At 38.5% G+C, this 19573-nt stretch overlaps 1 protein-coding gene across 2 annotated transcripts; it reads left to right on the plus strand.

Annotated features, from left to right (window-relative positions):
- The first annotated feature begins 806 nt into the window (after positions 1–806).
- LOC137137918 (coxsackievirus and adenovirus receptor-like) lies at positions 807–12061 on the plus strand. Of its 2 annotated transcripts, XR_010915853.1 has the most exons (5): positions 807–1000; positions 3435–3764; positions 3940–4278; positions 4520–10415; positions 10681–12061. XR_010915853.1 is itself a non-coding variant. In XM_067524743.1 (4 exons), exons 1-4 carry the CDS (start codon positions 985–987, stop codon positions 4777–4779), a joined length of 945 nt encoding a protein of 314 aa, XP_067380844.1. In that variant the 5' UTR covers positions 807–984; the 3' UTR covers positions 4780–12061. The 2 variants fall into 2 exon arrangements, 1 of the variants encoding a protein (XP_067380844.1); XM_067524743.1 differs by having other exon boundaries at positions 4520–12061.
- The last annotated feature ends 7512 nt before the right edge of the window (positions 12062–19573 follow it).

Genomic DNA, 19573 nt, shown 5'->3' on the forward strand with positions numbered 1-19573 from the left:
TCATTTACCACAGTCATGTTTCCCACTGTGTTCCATGAATTATTTGGGATGAACTCCTCTAAATCAGTAGCCTGAAGAGGGACGGACCATCCAGGGATGAGGCAGCAGACCCAGTGAGAAAACAATGAGCTACAATGCTCCTGATGATCACAGGGTCTGGGATCAAATCCCAACTCATTCATCATCAATGCAGAGATTAAATGTACAGTATGTGGAACTTATATATATATATATATATATATATATATATATATATATATATATATATATATATATATATATATATATATATATATATATATATATATATATATATATATATATATATATATATATATATATATATATATATATATATATATATATACGACACCTGCTGTCTGACTTCATGTTCATATGGAAGGATTCATTACTGTCGTTTTATTGATAAAAGTCATTGTATAAAAACAGATCTGCTTTAAACAGACTTTAAATTGTGAGGCAGACAATAACCTTCCATCTTGAAAACATCAGACTGGACTTTGTGAAGAATGTGAGGAGCTGGAAAAAGAAGAACAAGTGTTAAACTGTTAAAAACAAGGACTGTTAAGTGTGGGGTTAAAGGTCATGTTGGAGCCAAATAATCAATGTAGAGGCGCGTTATGCATTTTGAAAAATAGAACAGGACTGATCTCAAGAATCGAACAATATAGAACATGTAGGGAGAGAGTTAAACCAGAAGATGGCAGTAATGCAACACATGGGATCCCGACTGAAAAAGAGCACGTACTCTTACGTCACGGCGTAACTGCGCGAAGAAACTGAAACGTCACTTCCTTCTTTGGAGCGTAACTACGCAGTAGCAAAATGACCAGATCATGACCAGATCTTTGTTGTTTCCACTAACAAATGATTTTTTTCCATCACAGTAGGAGCCAGAACAAGTAAAGGATGTCTTCTTCTGGATAGATCTTCTGTGTGTGTCTCCTCACGTGTCTCCTGAACATGTCTGTCTCTGACGGTAAGCTGGGTCGCGTTAGGCCTTAACATTTCCTGAAAACAGAAAGAGGAACCACGTTAACTGTGTCTCAGTGACACACAGCTCCGGGTTTATTCAGAGTGTTAATCTTAATGTTACTGCAGCACAGAGAAAAACTCTAGAACATGTTTGTGCAGGTTTATGTATGTATGTATGTATGTATGTATGTATGTATTTATTTGTTTGTTTTTTGTTAAAGATGACCGCACCCTTCGAGCTGTTAGTTTCGTTTTCTTTTTAATCTCAGTTTAAAGTTAAACACACGTTCAGAGGATCAGTGTGAGACAGGAAGCAGAAAGTTGACATATCAGGTATTTACTCAGGAATAATGAACATTTGGTTCATTTCTACAGGAAGCAGTCAGATAAACACAGTGGGTCAAATGGATTCAGAGCTGTTGTTTCCATGTGGAACAGAAGCTTTGATCAGAGAACAACTGCTGTTAATGACTTAGACAGTGAATCCTACTGGAAATCAGTGGCTGTTTTTAGTTGAAAAAGACTCCAGATAAAGAGGAATGAGGCACTAAATGTAAAGAACTACCTGATGTGTTTCTTTCCTGAGTCTTTGTGGAACAATGGTCCTTTCTTTATTTGCTCTAAAGTGAGTGGACTGAAGTTTCTGTTGGTCTGTGAGATCCTCATCAAACACTTTAACATGTTTTAACATCGTCTTTAACATGTTCCTGGAACAACAGGAAGCTTCACTTACATTCACACAGTTTGAACAGGTGGATTTTCTACAAGGCCCCTTTCACACTTCCACCTCCCTCTCTGTCCACACTAAGTTGTTGTGTGAATAAAAGACATTTAAAGCAGTTTGATTAGTAAAATAATTAATAATTAAAGTAGTCATTAGTTACAGACCACATACTCTCAATACTAAATAGAAATTTTCTTTCTAATATTTATACCACTTCCTTTCATAGTAATGTGATTATATTTACATTGTTGACCATCACTTGCTGCTGATGCTTTGACCAGTTTTTACAGTGTTTCTGTAATGAACATTGTGTTTGTAGTCAGAGGAAACTCAGAGCCAGTTAATAACCAGCTTCATGCTCACAGTTATCTATGAGAAATGTTAGAGAACGAGCTTCATGGTCCAGGTCTCAGATGTCAGTCCTTCCTCTGGTTTTAGTACATTTAACATCAGAACTACACGATTAAACCTCATTTCGTTTCAAATGACAGAGTCTGGTTCACACAGCTGAACTAGGAATGTGTTTAAACTACAGTTGGGCACAAACGTTTGCATCCTCATGTTTATAAGTTATAAGTTTATAAAAATTATCCTTGTTTTTTGATGAAAGAACATTTGTACCAGCTGATTTAAAAATTAATAATAAAATCTTAGTTTTACTTATTTTAGCCATTTCAAAATAAGTGGCTGCTTTAAAGTCATATTTGTTTTTACATATTGGATGAGTGAAAATGACTCATCTACATGTGAATGTATTTTATTAATTTTTACAGTCACAGTTATTTTTTAAAAACTTCATCACTGATATGTCATGTTTGTTTATCCAAAGGTTGAATCATATCAACTGTCCATCTTTTCCTTGGTTAGAAACATTTCTCTACTTATTCAAGCAGCTTCTTCAATCTGAATAAAGTGGCTGGGGAACCCAGTTATATCATCAAAGGGATCTTCAGAAAATACCACATACCTGTTCACTTCAAACCCACCAACAACCTGAGACAAATACTTTTCCACTCGAAAGACTAAACATCTAAATACAAGAAGAGCAACATAGTGTGTGCAGTCCTCTGCAGTGAAGACAGCTCAGAGCTCTACATTGGAGAAACCAAACAGCCTCTGCACAGGAGAAGCAACACCTCAGGACCAGAATCAGCAGTGTACCTACACCTGAAGGACAAAAGGACGCTCGTTTGAGGATGACATCAAAGACAGATGGTATGAGAGAGGAGTAGGTGAAGCCATTTATGTCATCCGTCCCCAGGAAGATGAAAACCACTTCACACATCCACCAAGAGGGCCACACCCATCGACCCCCATCTTAGGGGTTTAGGGAATTAGGGTCGTAATCGTTACACCTTGATGACTCCACCCTCTTCCCACCTCCCACCTTAATGAGCTTATTCAGGCTCGTGTGGAACAAAGTCTACTTTGTGAACAGATGTGGTGTTTTCTAAAAAATTCTCTTGATGATATAACTGGGTTCACCATCCACTTTACTCAGACTGAAGAAGCTGCTTGAATAATAGCAACATTTCTAACCAAGGAAAAGAAGTTCAGTTGATATGATTCAACCTTTGGATTTATCTTTGATATTTCAGATCATGAGCTTCACGTTTAAAAAGGTTTAATGTTAAATGATCAAAATAACAAATGTGTCCTAAATAATATTTTTACTGACACTTGCTTTTTTTCTGTTTTAATTCTGATCCACAAGTGAAAACAGTCCAACCTGGAGAAGACGTCCTTCTTCTGTGTCTGGGTCCCAGAGCTGCTGACATCGTATTTGTAGAGTGGATCAGACCTGATCTGGAATCAGAAGGTTCTGTCTTCTTCTTCAGGGACGATCGTACATATGAAAACTACCAGCATCCATCTTTTCATGGTCGAGTGGAGCTGAGAGATCCACAGATGAAGGACGGAGACGCATCTGTGATTCTGAAGAACGTTACCATCAAAGACATTGGAACATATGAGTGTAATGTTAGAATAACAGGAAACAGTCTTCAGTTCATCAGCAGCGTCCACCTAAAGGTTAAAGACTCAGGTGAGTTTGAAGTGCAGCTTCTTCCACATCACTGTTGGTCAGGATTTTTCCACATCATGTCAACAAACTGCACTGATCCAAGTTGTGACTTTAGAGCTGTGTGAATTTGACCTCATCAACTGTTTTACTGATGTTTACTTTGTGTTTTGATCTGGATTTTATGGTTTTTGTTTAGACCATCAACAGATCACAGTGAAGACTGGAGATGATGTTACTCTTCAGTGTCTGGATCACAGAGGTGGAGACATTGAGCTGTTAGTGTGGAGGAGACTGGACCTGGAGGAAGACGTCTTTGATTGTAGACATGGGAGCATGTCTGACAACCTCCAGCATCCATCGTTTAAGAACCGAGTGGAGCTGAGAGATCCAGAGATGAAGGACGGAGACGTTTCTGTGATTCTGAAGAAAGTGAAGATTAGTGACACTGGAACATATGAGTGTTATGTTAGAAACAGCAACACACAACCACAACCTCAGCTCATCAGCAACATCACAATGACAGTTATCGACTCAGGTGAGTGTGTGTGTGTGTATCAGAGATGAAGCTGCTTCCTGGTTGTTGATGTGAGAGTGAACCATCACAGATCAGATGTTTGTGTTTTCTAAAGATGTTGCTGATGAGACTTTGTAGCAAACAGCTGCTATGAGTGATGGGATCAAAGTGCAGTAGATAATGTCTGACAGGAGTTTGAAGAGGAAATGGATTCATCACTTACCTGACACCTCACACCTCACATCTCATTCTCTTCTCACAGGGGATGGAGCTAGAGACACTGAGGATGGAGGAAACATGGACAGAGGAAAGCATGGACATGTTGGACTGGTAGTTGTTACAGTGCTTGTTGTTGTTGTTGTTATTGGTTTTATGATCTATAGAAGATGCAGAAGACTCAATCAGCATAATCACCAATGTCCTGCTGATGAAGCAGCTGATCATGAGCTCCAAGATTTGAATTCTAAACCTGAAGTGAAAATTGAGGAGGTGGAGGAAGAAAAACCCCCAGTGGAGACATGAGGTATCTATTGCAAACTTCATGATGGTGTTGGAGCTTTGTGTTATTGGGCCAGAGAAAGACCAGTTTAGGAGACATGTGAGGAGACACACACAGAAGGTCCATTTAGAAGTCAACATCCTTTTCTTCTTCTGGCTCCCTCTGTGCAGAACAATTCATTTTTAGTGGAAACAACAAAGATAAAAACTAATTGGACCTTACATTTCTGCTCAATACAGTCGAAAAAGAACTATGGATGTTGTTTGCATTAAATGGAGCTTCTGTGTGTGAAACTATGAAATCATTTCAATTTTAGTGACAAAAACAAGACAGTTTGATTGGATTAATATTATTTATTATGATTTCAAAGTTACAAAATAGAGCTAATTGAAACCAACATAACTACCTCATTTAAAATGCACTAAAGGTCTTGTACCATGTAAAGAATGTGCCAACACATTTTTTTAGCCATTTTCAAAATCTGGTCCATGTGCACTTTGCAACATGTAACAGAATCATGTTGAATCCACTGCCGTCCACTTATTAATCAGGAGCAGGAAATTTACTCACTTCTTAAATGCACAAAAATGTTTATGTAATTTTAAAAAGCAATTTGTGTGATTGCTCACTAATGTTGTTTCCAGTATTTCATTTTATTATTTTTCCGGATTCTTCCGTCCGTTTTTTTGAAATGCTATAAGTCCTAAATGCTAACAGCTGCAAACATGGTTCGAAGTGTAACTTGTTTAAGCATGTTTGGGAGAGATGGGCTTGGTGCTGACAGCTAATGTACTGTATTTATTATGAATATGAATGTGATTATTTTTATGAATGGAAAGTCTATGGGAGTGATGTTTAAACTGCAATATCTCAAACTACACATGGTAGCATGATGCAGCTTTGTGTACAGCTGCATCACAATGATGCGCTTCAGGCATATGGGGTCTCGTGTGTGTGTGTGTGTGTGTGTGTGTGTGTGTGTGTGTAAACCTGCTTTTGAATTCCATTTTTATATCTTCCTGTCAATAGGAACCTGAGATGTGTCCCCTTTACTTTTAATTCTTTAAGCATAATATAAATCATGTACTTAAGTAGAAATGTTATCGGGTACTTATACAACTTACCCAAACAAAATTTTACTGTAGTATTTGTACTTTTATTTTATTACATTTTTTGAGTTCTTCATCCAGCAGTGACTGAGTTATGATGGTTGTTCTCATTCTCTGAGAGAGAATTAATGAGGTAAAGCCTATTTTTATTGTTTTTTATTTTTTTTGTTGTTGTTTCCTTTTTATGGGTTTAATTTTATTATATCTCATTTTAATTCAGGAGATAAAGAACCACAAGTTGCTCCTGGTTTGACTTTAGTCATTGGATACATTTATCCAAAGTGAGTTTTTCTTGGCCTTTGTTAAATGCTTTGTTATCATATGTACTACAGTGAATGCAATCTGTGTCTTCCTGTGCCAAGTCCCAAGTCTGAATAAATGCAGAGGGTTGTGTCAGGAAGGGCATCCGACTAAAAACCTGGAGGTATTTCTCTGGTTGGAAGCGTCAGTCAGAAGAAACAGTTTATTTGAAATGATTCTGTTGTTGAAATAGTATTTCTCATTAGTCTATGAAATGTTCCAGTATGCTACATGCTATACTGTGTTTTTTAATCATTGTAATTATTGTAATATTGTATATATGGGCAGCTGTAGCTCAGTCAACCTGGGCAAGTTACTGATCCCCTAACAGCCCATTCCCCTCCTCACCTATGCAGTGCTGGTCCAAGCCCGGTAGAAATAGACCGGGCTGCGTCAGGAAGGGTATCTGGCGTAAAACCTGCCAAATCAACATGTGGTCAATGATCCGCTGTGTGTGCGACTTTTTCAATCTTTTTTTTTTTTAAGCTAATGCAATGACCGACTTGAGTGAAACTTTTTCACATTTTACCTTTTTATATTGACTTTTTTTCTTGGTTTGGATTTATGTTTACTTTGCTGGTAACTTAATAGATGGGATGTAGCAAAAATATTGTAAAGTTTTTCTATTGTATTGTTTTTCTATGAAAACATGTGAGCTCCATCTGCCCCCCTCCCATGAGCAATGCCAAGGAGTCTTACACACTTGGAAACTTAGAAACTGGATTTGTACATTAGGAAGAGCTCATTTTATTCTGTTTTTTACTTATTGTGACAAGTCCTGGTTTGACTTTAGTCATTTGATACATTTATCCAAAGTGAGTTTTTCTTGGCCTTTGTTAAATGCTTTATCATATGTACGACAGTGAATGCAATCTGTGTCTTCCTGTGCCAAATGATCCGCTGTGGTGACCCTGAATCAAGGGATAAACTGAAAGGACAAAAAAATTGTAATATTGTATATATTTGTAATTATTTAAACTCAAGAGTAACACATACAGTCCCAAGACTGCATAAATCTGATTACAGTGGCAGGAAGAAATCCGTGAAGCCTGAAGGACTGACTGGTTTTATGCATTGATTGTTGTAAGTGACCTTAATGAAAAGGTCTTCAACCATGAGAAATGTGTGCTTTGCTTTGTTCTCATTTTACTGAGTGTAAAATTGCACATCTGCTAACTAAAGCCGCAGGTGATTCAGCAGAGAGAACTGCTCGCAACACACACACACACACACACACACACACACACACACACACACACACACACTGTGTGGAGGTCTTCCCTGCTGATAAGATCAGAGGGCTGGAACAACGCTGTTGAGAATATATAAAGAGGTGCTTGTACTGTTTCAGCAGTCAATCCTGTACTTTTGCTGTGCATTTATCGACTCCTTGCTGCAAGTAAAAACCTTTTAACGAGACTCCAGTGACTCTGTCATTTTTGAGTAACAATTTACCTAACAGCTCGCCACAGTGTCAGCCTTTCTCTGAGGAATCTTGCTTGGATGTGGTAAAGAAGGAACCCAGAAAAAAACACACCACCAGAATTATTGCATCATGATGCTCCTACTAATGTTGGACTATGTCTGAACACCTTTTAACAAGTGCAATGTGTTCCAGAAGCTACATAAAACAATTAAAAAATATGTTTGCTCCAAAATGGACTTTCAGCGTGAGTCTTCTCACAGCTTTCCTGATATGTTCAGCCACTAAAGGTAAGGTAACACTTGTTTACTGAGAGTTAGGAAACCAGAAGAAACCGCTTTAACTGTGAGTCATTGACTGTGGTAACTTAGCTTTTGTAGGTTATTACGCTATAAACTTGCTCAGCAGATTTTGTCTCTTCCCCTGTATAAAGTATCAAGGGACTGTCTGAAATGAAAGTGCACATAGGAGCAGATTTATGGAGGAGAAAATCCCGGTTAGACTTTATACCACTTCCTAAAGATAAAAGCTTGGTTACTGGTGTCACGGTGGTTTCAGGTTTAGTGGACATACTGTAGATGTGGGTTTGTGTAATGACGGTTTGTTGGCTTTCTGAATTCTCTGAGGCAGTGGTGCATGACAGCAGAGTGTAAGGCACATTTAGTTACTTTCCCTAAATAAGGAAGCCTTCAGAGCAGCAGTAAGTTTGAGATAGATATGTTTTGTGTGTCCTAAAGACTCATCTCATATTTTTGTGTTCATTTTGACAACTCACATCTAATCATCACTCATTAAAATACATACTGTACAAAAGTTGTCGAGTCCTTTCAGTCTCAATGGTGGACTGATACATACCTCCTCAGAGCCAGATGAGAAAAACTGTGCGTTTCACAGACTCCACATAATCTTTTACATTAAACTAGGTTTGACTCAATGTAAGAATCTGTGAGCAGCAGCATGATAAAACTAGATAAACCTGTTTCATACACTTTCATGCTGTAACTGTGTAGAAAATATGTTCTGATTCATTTGCTCACAGGAAGTTTCTGTGCCATTTTGTCTCTGGGTGTGTTAGAGTTACAGAGAAAAGAAACACATTTACTGTGACTATTAATAGCTGTGATTCTCTAAAAGCACTGAAACAGTGTTGGTCCAAGTTTTCATGGGATGGTTTCCAATTTAGTGCAAGAAACTCTTGTATAAAAGAAAGTGTTCGATTTGAACAAACATGCACATTATCCCAACTTTGAAGCTCTCCACCTTCTCACCGAGCAGATTCTTTCATTACATTTTTATTACTTCTATTGTTGGAAACACGTGTTTCCAACATGATGTGAAGTTGTCAAAAGACACATTCAAAAAGGAAAGGAAATGAGAAAATAAAATCAAAAACAACTGATAAACAACTTTTCACCTGACTCCATAAATCTGCTCGAATTAAGACGTTGATCTTCCTGTTAATCAGTTCGTGTCAGCAGGAATTAACACAGGGTTTCCTCAAAGTGATGAACAACTGTGACTGTGTCACGATCTGGCCCTCACTTCCACTTCCTGCCTTGTCCTTTCATTTGGTAGCCTTTTGTCCACCTTCCGGTCACTGTCCTTTTCACCAGCTTTACCTTTCATTATCAGTCATTATTGTTTACTGTTCCCCTCAAACTCATGAGTTACCTGACCTGTGCTATTAGTTACTACGAGTAACTCTGACTCTTGTGACTTGGACTCTGTTTCTTGGTAACTTTGGTCTGAGGTTTGGTTTGTTCCTGTTCATTTTGTCTCCCTAGTCTTTTTCTGAGTGTTAGTTTGGTTTCTCCGTTTGTAGTCAAGTTTTGGCCCGTGTCTTATTTTATTCCTTAGTTTTTTCGCTAGGGTTAATTAATGTTTACAGTGTGTTGCTTCTGTTGTCAATGTTTGGTCTTGTTTTCTTAGTTATTATCTCTTGTGTTCAGTCGGGTGGATGGTCTGTGTTTACATTTTTTGTTCAGGATTTACTACCTGCCATATGCCTGCTTATTTTTGTGAATCCCTAAACTTTGCTTTATGAGTTTATTCCCTCTCACCGTCTCTTCACTTGCCTTAATACAAAACCTGATAGACTGAAGACACACAGATTTCTTCAGGACAGAATAAACTGATCATCTAACCACTCAAGTGATAAACCAACAAGACTTCACATACAGGAAAGTGAAAAAGCAGCCATTACAAGTTCCAAGAATGATCAGACCCTTTCTAGACCCGGCTTCACAAGAACCTGTCAGTCATATTAGTAATAACATATATTCTGTGTCAATTTTCAGTTAAAGGGAAAAAGAGAGAACAAAAATTTAGAACTACATGTGATGTAACCTGGGTAGAATCATAAAATGTGTGGTAAACTGAGTTCAGGTGTGAAGGTATTTTAGTCTTTAGTCTGTAAAATGGTTTGAAAATGAACTGATCAAAATAAAAATACTTTATTAAAAGGTTTTACTGACTTTTACTTCCTGTTTTTCCCTGGAAGAGATAAAAACACATACTAGAGAAGATGTCCTTCTCCAGTGTCACGGTCCCAGAGATGCTGACATCAAACTGGTAAAGTGGATCAGACCTAACCTGAAGTCAGAGGGTTTTATCTTCTTCTTTAGAGACGAACTTGTGTATGATGACAACCAGCATCCATCTTTTAAGAATCGAGTGAAGCTGAAAGATCAACACATAAAGGACGGAGACGCTTCTGTGATTCTAAAGAACGTCACCATCAAAGATACTGGAACATATGAGTGTTATGTTGGATATGGAGGCAGCTCCAAGCTCATTATCACCATTCACCTTATAGTCGTTGACTCAGGTGAGTGTGTGTGTGTGTGTGTGTGTGTGTGTGTGTGTGTGGATCAGAGGTGAAGCTGCTTCCTGGTTGTTGATGTGAGAGTGAACCATCACAGATCAGATGTTTGTGTTTTCTAAAGATGTTGCTGATGAGACTTTGTAGCAAACAGCTGCTATGAGTGATGGGATCAAAGTGCAGTAGATAATGTCTGACAGGAGTTTGAAGAGGAAATGGATTCATCACCTACCTGACACCTCACACCTCACATCTCATTCTCTTCTCACAGGTGGTGGAGCTGGAGGCACTGAGGATGGAGAAGATGAGGATGGAGGAAAGCAGAGTGATTATTTTGGAGTGGCTGGTGCTGTGTCAGTCATTGTTATGCAAGTTTCTGTTATTGTTTTCGTGATCCTGAGAAAAGTCATCAAGCAGCATTTATACAAACCTCATTTTAAACAAGCAGGTATCCAGCAGGTGTAAAGTATCTCAGATCCCTTTACTCCTGAAAGTTTGTCTTGCTGATGTGTCTTGCTGAAACTAAATCCACACAAATTTGTACACATTGTATGTATATACACATATTTGTACAATGTGTACTCTTGCATAAATAACACTCTTCATTAAGAGTTTCTTTGTTAGTAAATTTTACATGAAAAACTTGCAGCACACACACAAGAATGTTGAGACAGACTCCTAACCAAGGTCAACCAAACTGACCTTTAACCTGTTTGCTAGAGGAAGGAAAGTGGAGAAGACTGTTGGAGGTCTGTTTTGATTTTGGTCAATTTGTATTTTTTTGTTTACTTTTATGTGTTTAATATTATTATATCTCATTTTAATTTAACTTTATTTTATTCAGTTTTTAACTTATTGTCACAATGTTGTGGGTAACTGTGGTTCAGGAGATAAAGCTGACTGAACATCTCCTCTGATCAACAGGTGTTTTTGATGAAGACACTGAACCACAAGTTGCTCCTGGTTTGACTTTAACTCACTTTGGATAAATGTATTAAAGGTGAGGGGGCGGCTGTATCTCAGTTAATAAGGCAGTCATTCATGGACTGTCCCCCGGTATAGATTGAGGTGGTTTGCGTCAGGGAGGGGCCAATGATCCCTCGTAAACTGCATTTTACTATTGTATTATTAGTGTTTATCGCTGTGGTGACCCTGAACTCGCAGGATAAGCTGAAAGGACAAATACTAAAAAATCCTCTTTACTAAAGGCGGAACTGTGTGGTTCAGGAGGTACAGTGGGTTGAGTGTGTTTGTATCTATGTGTATATTGTATGTGTCCACCTAACATTTATTAAAACAATCAGACATGAAGACAGCTGCAGTAAAGACTGGGAAGAAACCCAACATGTGGTGATGTCTGTGTACAGAGTCACAGTGATGACAGAGTCACTGTCCACAGACGTTTATTCCATGAGTTTCATTTCAGGCTCAGTCTTGATTCTTTTCATTGTTCAGTTGCTGTTGTCTGTAGTTGTTTTACTTCCTGTCTTGTTACCTGTTACGTTTTATTACACAAATGTTATCATCTGTCAACACTGGCTCATTCACTGGGATTTGTGTGTCACACTTTTTTTTGGAATTGCCTCCCTGTACTCCTTCATTTATATTGACTGTAAAATGAGCTCTTTGCATAAAGTTTTGGATGTACAGCACCTGTGTGTGGTTAATGCTCAGTGTGCACTTTAATACAAAACCATGTCTCATTCTTCCATCTGATCAGCTTCATCGCACTTTAACCACTATGTCAGAAGAGAAATCCACAACTACCTGAATAATGATTCACTCTGCTCTAATCTGCCGTCATCATTCAGTTACAGTCTTCAAGTCACAGTCAGAACCACAGTGGTTTTCACACAGAGAGAAATCAGGAAATAACATGAGCAGAGAAACAGACAGAAACTAAACAGGCAGATCTGATTCACACTTTTCCTCCAATATTGGAATCAGACCATGTGAATACGATGATGTGCTGCCACCTGCTGGATGATTCAGGTAACAGCTCCACAGATAACAGGTCACTCTGTCCTCTTTGTAACAGCAGTTTGACTGACAAAACCAACTCAAAAGTCTCTTCTAGTACTTTAAATCAGTTTCTATCTAACCTCCATCTGCTGGTGCTGCCTTTGAAGGGACCTGTAGGAGCATCAGCAGCTGGTCTAACCAGATCTGACTGTAGACATCACTCAACGTTAAATGTGACTGAGGACAACACACTTTCTGAGGACGTCCAGGTCCGAACATGAGGTTGATTGTCCATCCATCATCTTTAACCTCTTATCCAGTCTGTCTCAGGGCCAACACAGAGAGACATTCACAGCACTAACCAGTCCACTACTGTGCTGCCATGTTCATCCATCCATGCTGATCCTGTAATTTACGGCTGCTCACTGTAATTCACTGCAGTTTTCTAGAAGTATCATTATCTGCTGCTGTTGTATTGTTGGGATATTGGTCCCATATTCATCAACAAGGTACAAAAAACCTAACTAGGTAGTTAGGAAGAACTGAAACCAGCTCTGAGAGGCCTGGAGAGACTGAGGTAACAATGACAAACACTGTCAGTGATGGTGGAAGTTTTTTGAAGCACTAAATCACATAAATAAAATAACATTTTAGCATCAGTACAATAAAGTCAAAATGGCGACATCCAGTGGTCGACTTCTTCATGGTGTTACATATGTATGGATTTAATAAATGTGAAACCATAATGAAACAGTTTTTAGAAATATTTTTATTCGACTTGTTACAGCAAATAAACGCTGAGTCGGTTCTAATAAGACACAGCGAAATAACACGACTGATCAGTGTGGTAGAGGTTTTATTGTTACCTTGTTTAAACATAACCACTTCAATTTCGCCCCTCTTTTTGTGCACGATAAAGCCCAACTGCTTGTTTCTGCCTTCCTGAGGGTGCGTAGTGTTCACTGACTTTATTTCCCGTCTCGCCGGGTCTTCAGGGGGATTAACCCGTGTCGATGACAGAATAAGGAAATGTTGAGGAAGTAGCTAAAGAATGTAAACCTGGGAAGATGGTGCAGTATGAGGCTCTTTGTAGAACATTCTTATTCCCGCTGTGTTTATTCATGAGCGTGTGTCTTCGGGAGAACAGCGCTGAGTTAATATTTACTCCTCAACAGAAAACTAAATAGCAGACAGCGTTAGCATTAGCAGAAAGCTAACCTTCAAGCTTTAGCCTGCTAACTCAGCTAATCACTATCCCGAGGCCAGCTAGCGGGTATCCGACTCAGTTAGCTACATATCGAGTGGGTTGCCGAGAATAACTTCGCTCGGCTAGTGGGCAGCTGGCCTCGAAGAGTGGTTAGTGGCCTACCAGTTTCTGAACCAGTTTCTGAACCAGTTTCTAAATCAGTTGCTGCCCAGACAGTGTAACGTTATATATTTAGACATTTAGTGAAGATCGTCTTCAATAACATTAAAGGGCCGTCGGCTTTGTGAGCATTGCAGACAAAAACATTTCAGTCGTTGCACAAGTGTTTTCTTTACCCCACGATCCGTGGGTGAAGCGTAGTGATTAAAATAAAACATAGTAAACTGACGGACTAAAGTTAGTGACCATCTCCATATGCAGCGTGGACAACGTGGGCTAATAAATAACTTTTCCCATTACCCTTATTTCCTCCTTTTCTTTATGGTGTTTTCTAATTATTTTAAAGCAACTGTATAATCATTTGAGTCCACTCAATACATGCAGATGTTTTGGAATAAAATCATGTAACATGTACCAATAAGGTGTAATAGCTTTTTTCCAATAGCGTCGTCATTTTTTTTTTGAGTGACAATTCAAACTGCTTTTCCTGACGTCTGTGCTTGCTCCTACTATATGCACAACCTTTAGATAAAAAACAAAATAATCATGCAATGTAGTCAAAGAAGCTATTACGGCCTTCATACTACATTTGTTAATCAGGTTGAGACAGTGTCTGAAAGCTGCTTTATGTTCTTAAGGAGACAAAGTTGATTTCTGGCACTGATAGTATAGCTGTCAGTTTGATGCACATGCTATGCAACCAGTTAACCCCATCCCTACCCGGGTGACTGATAACTCATAATAATTCTGTGAAAATACCATGAACTATAGGCTTATACAGTACAACGTCATTATATCCGTATTGAGTAACACAAAATGATCCCTAAATTACTATGATCACAAATAAAGATGTCCTGCAAACATCTAAATCCAACTTCAAGCTAAATTGCAGTGAAACAAGCATCTTGTTTAATATAGAACATGATATTGACAAGGGAAGGTAATGTGGTTCCTGACCTCTATCTACATCACTACGATTGAGCAACCACTGATGCATTTGGAAGACTGGCACCAGTTGAGAGTCCCTTTTTTGTTTTTTGGTCCTTAGTCCGCATGTTGATTTGGCACAGTTTTTACACCAGATTCCCTTCCTGACGCAGCCTCCCCAATTTCTACCGGGCTTGGGACCGGCACTGTACGACTCGGGATTGGGAATGGGCTGTTGGGGGTTCAGTGTCTTGCCCAGGGACACTTCAACATCTAGTTGGGAAGAGAGGGTCACTGTACCAACTACCAGTTGACAGTCACAAGTAATTTTAAAACATTTTGACCGAAGATTATTCCTACTCGGTCAAACTTTTGTGTCCAATTACTTTTCACCATTGAGATGTGTTTCCCCTCACATTAACCTGTGTTCATCTTGTGAAGATTACAACATGTAACTTTATCTGCTGCAACACATTATCATGTGGACTGATACTAGGTGCACCACTGTGGCCACAAGCTAGTCAGTCACAGGATGATTCAGAGCCAAGTGTTACATCTAGACAAGTAAACTGGTGTTTGAATTTTGCAATGTTACACATAAATAAGAAAATGTTCATACTGCAGTTTGAAGTATTTGACCAGCTTCACGAGTGAACCCTCCTTTAGAGGTTATGTCATTCTACCAAGACTTACTCCATAAATTAGAGCAAATGAGCATTTTGAATTGCTACAAAAGATGTTGACCTCTATCGTACATACTAAGTTATTGTTTTCATTAAGCCTCACAAAGCTGCATTTACCAATGACCTCATCAAGTGGATAAAGTCTTTTAATAGTAGTTTTGCTGGTGGTGAAGTGATAAAATTGGTTAAAAATATTAACCCATTTCAAATTTGAACTTCAAGAAAATCATCATCAATAAAGAATAATGATGTCAGACGAGAATTTAATCTAATTGCAAATTTGTTTTAGAATTGTTATTATAAAGAAAAACAAGTTGTTGTTGTTTTTTTTATACTGTCAAGACACTATTAGTAAGCAGGTATCCTCAGAAACCTTTTTTTTTCTTTCTAGAAAACATTGGATTTGGTCAAACTTTTCAATTTAATACAGTTTGATGAGAAAGTTTGTAGTACATTCTGGATTGGCAGCAATTAGGTTTATTGGCTGGTTTGGAGGGTGAGAGTCCTCAGATGGAGGCAGGTGTTTTATTCAGATAATTTAAGCCTTTGTTTAGTATGTTTATGTCCCTCAGGTCAGCTGAACATCACCGTCCACCCTGGACAAAACATGACTCTACCGTGTCAGGCTCCTGTCTCCAAACACTTCATTGCTGTAGAGTGGACCAGACCTGACCTGACACCATCACAGTACGTCTTTTTTGTTCGTGGTGGGCGCATTCACAACACTTTCCAGCATCCATCCTTTGTTAACCGAGTGGACCTCCTGGACAGACCGATGAAGGATGGTAATGTGTCTTTGATTCTGAGGAACGTGAACAGCAGCGACCATGGAACATACGAGTGTCGAGTCAAGGAGAGGGAGCGGAGACGCATGATAAGAGGTTTTATTAAGTCTGAGCCCATCAACGTCATCAGACTGACAGTTACAGACTCAGGTGAGTTTGATAACAGTTGGGTGGTTATGATTAGGAATATGACCATGTAGAAAAATACAAATGTGCATAATGGCCATATCAAAATTGTTTTGTCAAAAATCTGACTTGTTCAGGCTATACATCATTTTCTCTCTCTGCAGACGTATTTGCCAAAAAAATGCTCCTGTGGTATTTCAGCATTAACCCTAAAGTTATTTTCCATTATCAAATTTAAGTCACAATTTACGTGACCTAAATTAAACGGTAACATGAAATAAAGATCATCAAGGAGTCGCATTAAACAAAAAAGTCATGTGTGCTGTTACTTTGAGTTAAAGGCAATTAAGCGGACTGTGCCAGGTCAGGCTAAAATATTTAAATGCACTGGTGAGATGAAGAAGCTGCTCACTGTCAGATAGACTTGATGTCTGATTCCCAATTTTTTTTCCACAAGATTTTAAGGAAAGCAGAACATTCCTGACTTGATTGTAGAGATTTTAGCCCTGCAGCCAACTGCCTCCTAATACCACAAGGAATTGCAGCGAAAAACTCAAATGTGCAATAAGAGTTTTTAGCATGTTTCTAGTGTCATACTTAATCTGATTTTTCATAATTTGTCATTGTGAGGATGAGTTGCAATGTGATGGGATGAAAACAGCTGAACTGAATAAATAATGTGCCCCAGCCAATGAGAATTATCTAACAATAAATGCATTAATTCATAGGTACAAATAATAGACCTAAAAGTAACTCTTGAGTCACAATATTAAAAAATACAGTAGACTTTCGTGATTAATCTTGTTACAGCATAAAAAATAGGAAGTTAGGTTTGACCTTTTTGGATTTAGTATTAGTTTTGGACTCAGTATATCCTTAATATTTAAACTTAAGAGTGTCAGTAACCCCAAAAAATGGTTTACATGAGTTTGAGTAGGAAATGGCTTGTTATTTATATTATCTACCTTACATCTGATATTTCACATCTGATTTTGATCTGCAGATCTTATAGCTGGAAGCATCAACAAAGCTGATGGAGGAATCAAGGACGGACATGTTGGACTGGCAGTTGGTCTGTCAGCTCTTAGTTTGCTTCTTGTTGCTTTTGGTGCTGGTGGATTCGTGATGTATAAAAAAAGAACCATGGGTCATTCATACACAGTTCCTGCTGAACAAGCAGATGAAACAGTAATGTAGCTGTAAAGGGATAAAGATAGAGATCAAACTTTATTGATCTCACAGCAGGGAAATTCACTTGTTAAGCAGCATACAGCAAGACCAGCATCTTGTCCGCCCTGGTATGGCACTTCACGTACTGGGTGAAAGTAGGGAGAGTAGAAGAGAGTGGAGCGCGATTAAAGTCCCCAGTGAGGAGAAAGAGGGACTGCTGAGTCTGCATCAGCAGAGGGAGGGATGTACACATTAAACACAATAACGTGCAAAAACTCCTGGGGATGTAATAGAGTCTTTTGCAAATAGGAAGTAACTCAATGTCTTTAGTGCAGAGATGTGCGCTGGGTTGCACCATCTCTCTTTAATAAACACCACCAGTCGCCCTCCATTCTTCGTACCGCACTCATCCAAATCCATCCAGGGCAACCACAGAGTCTGGTGTCACTTCAGTCGCCCATGTCTGAAACATGAGGGTCCACTCCCTATACTCCTGCTGCAGCTAGATCAACCCCGTAAGCTCATCAATCTTATTGGAGAAGGAACGGACGTTTCACATGTACCTTCATTTTCTCTCCTGGAGCTTTTGTCCCACTCTACAGCCTCTCCCTTTCCTCCATAATTCACCTGGAATCTCTGGCTTGTCTCGTAGAGCTAAAAGCTGCTCCTCTGTGTAAACTGTGAAGCTCTTTCTGAAGCTGAAGGGTTCTTTGGATGAACTCCCAAAAAGTTCAAAAAACAGTAAAAAAAAGAAAACAAACGAGTAATACATGTAGTCGCCCTGTGTGCACAGAATCTAAAAGGATTTAACCACATTAAAGAAAACCTGAAACCTGAACCTGACGGGCTACATTCCCCAGGGAGCCTGCCCAGTATGTGAGGGATGGCACAGTCTCTCACAGTAGCAGCATGTCTGCAACATGGCTGTTGCAGACTCACAAATAGTCACTATATGTTCTTTGTTCATGCGCTGTTTGCACAAGGGTGTAATTAACCTAATATTGTTGGATGTATAAATGTATTGATTCTATGGTGAAGATTTTTTGCACTTAGGATAAGCTGATGAAAAACTATTTGTGAACCTTTACTGGTTTGTGCATATTAACATTGCCGTTTGGAAAATATTTATAATGAAATTATATTTTGTTAAAGAAACTTTTGTGTGAGGTTTGGATTATGTTATCAGTGCCTCAAATAAAAGCCTTCAGGTTTTATTTGAGTTTTAAAACCTGCAGATATGCTGAATAAATGAAGACGTTGACAAGCTGGAGTGCTTTAGGGATCTTAAAGTTCACTTTTTAATGTTATAAAACATTGAGAGTTAACTGTCAATTCTCAAAATGCCAGAAATACGTCACTTCGGACTAAGACTATAACCAGTCATACAGAAAAAAAAACACATTATCACATCAAAAGCCTTATTCAGTGTAGTATTCAGTTTAAAGTAGTTTATGCTACTTTCTACTTCCTGTATTTTAACCTCTTCTGAATGTGAAGGTCCTGCGATGATTTACTGACTTTACACTGTAAAAACTGCACTGTTTTATGAAAAAGATGCTTTAGATTTAGAAATTATGTGTGTAAATAAATAAATAATTAAAATTATAAACTGTTGTACTGGGTGTCTGAGGAAGCATCTGTGATGGAAAATCAAGTTTTATTAAATGAAGATTACATTTAATCCTTAGCATTTTACCTAGTTATAATAGTAACTTGTACTCAGTGTACTTTTGAAGAATGTTTAAAAGATTGTCTGTTGTTCAAACTTTGTCTCACATATATGTTTTGTCTTGAAGTGTTTGCAGAACTGCTCCAAGGTCAGTTATTGTCTAACAGCAGACCATCCCACTCTGTAGTGACCCAGAGTCACTTCATGCTCATAGCTGCTTATCAAAGTGCTGAAAAGGGAAAAGGTTTCCAGAAAAGGAGACGAGTGCTGGGAGCAGTAGCCTGAGGGTGAAGAATGTTCTGCCCAGCAACAGAAAGTTATAAGACTAATGTGTGATGTATGAAGTTTAGAACTGCATAGGATGGAGACTTGAAACTCTGTTGATGATCTTCTCTCTTCCTGGATGTTGAAGCTTCTTTACTGCTTACACTTGAGGTGTCTAAGACCTGATATGCTCATTTTTGCCATGACAATTT

The sequence above is a fragment of the Channa argus genome, chromosome 12, assembly GCF_033026475.1.
Source record: "Channa argus isolate prfri chromosome 12, Channa argus male v1.0, whole genome shotgun sequence".
Classification (NCBI taxonomy): domain Eukaryota; kingdom Metazoa; phylum Chordata; class Actinopteri; order Anabantiformes; family Channidae; genus Channa; species Channa argus.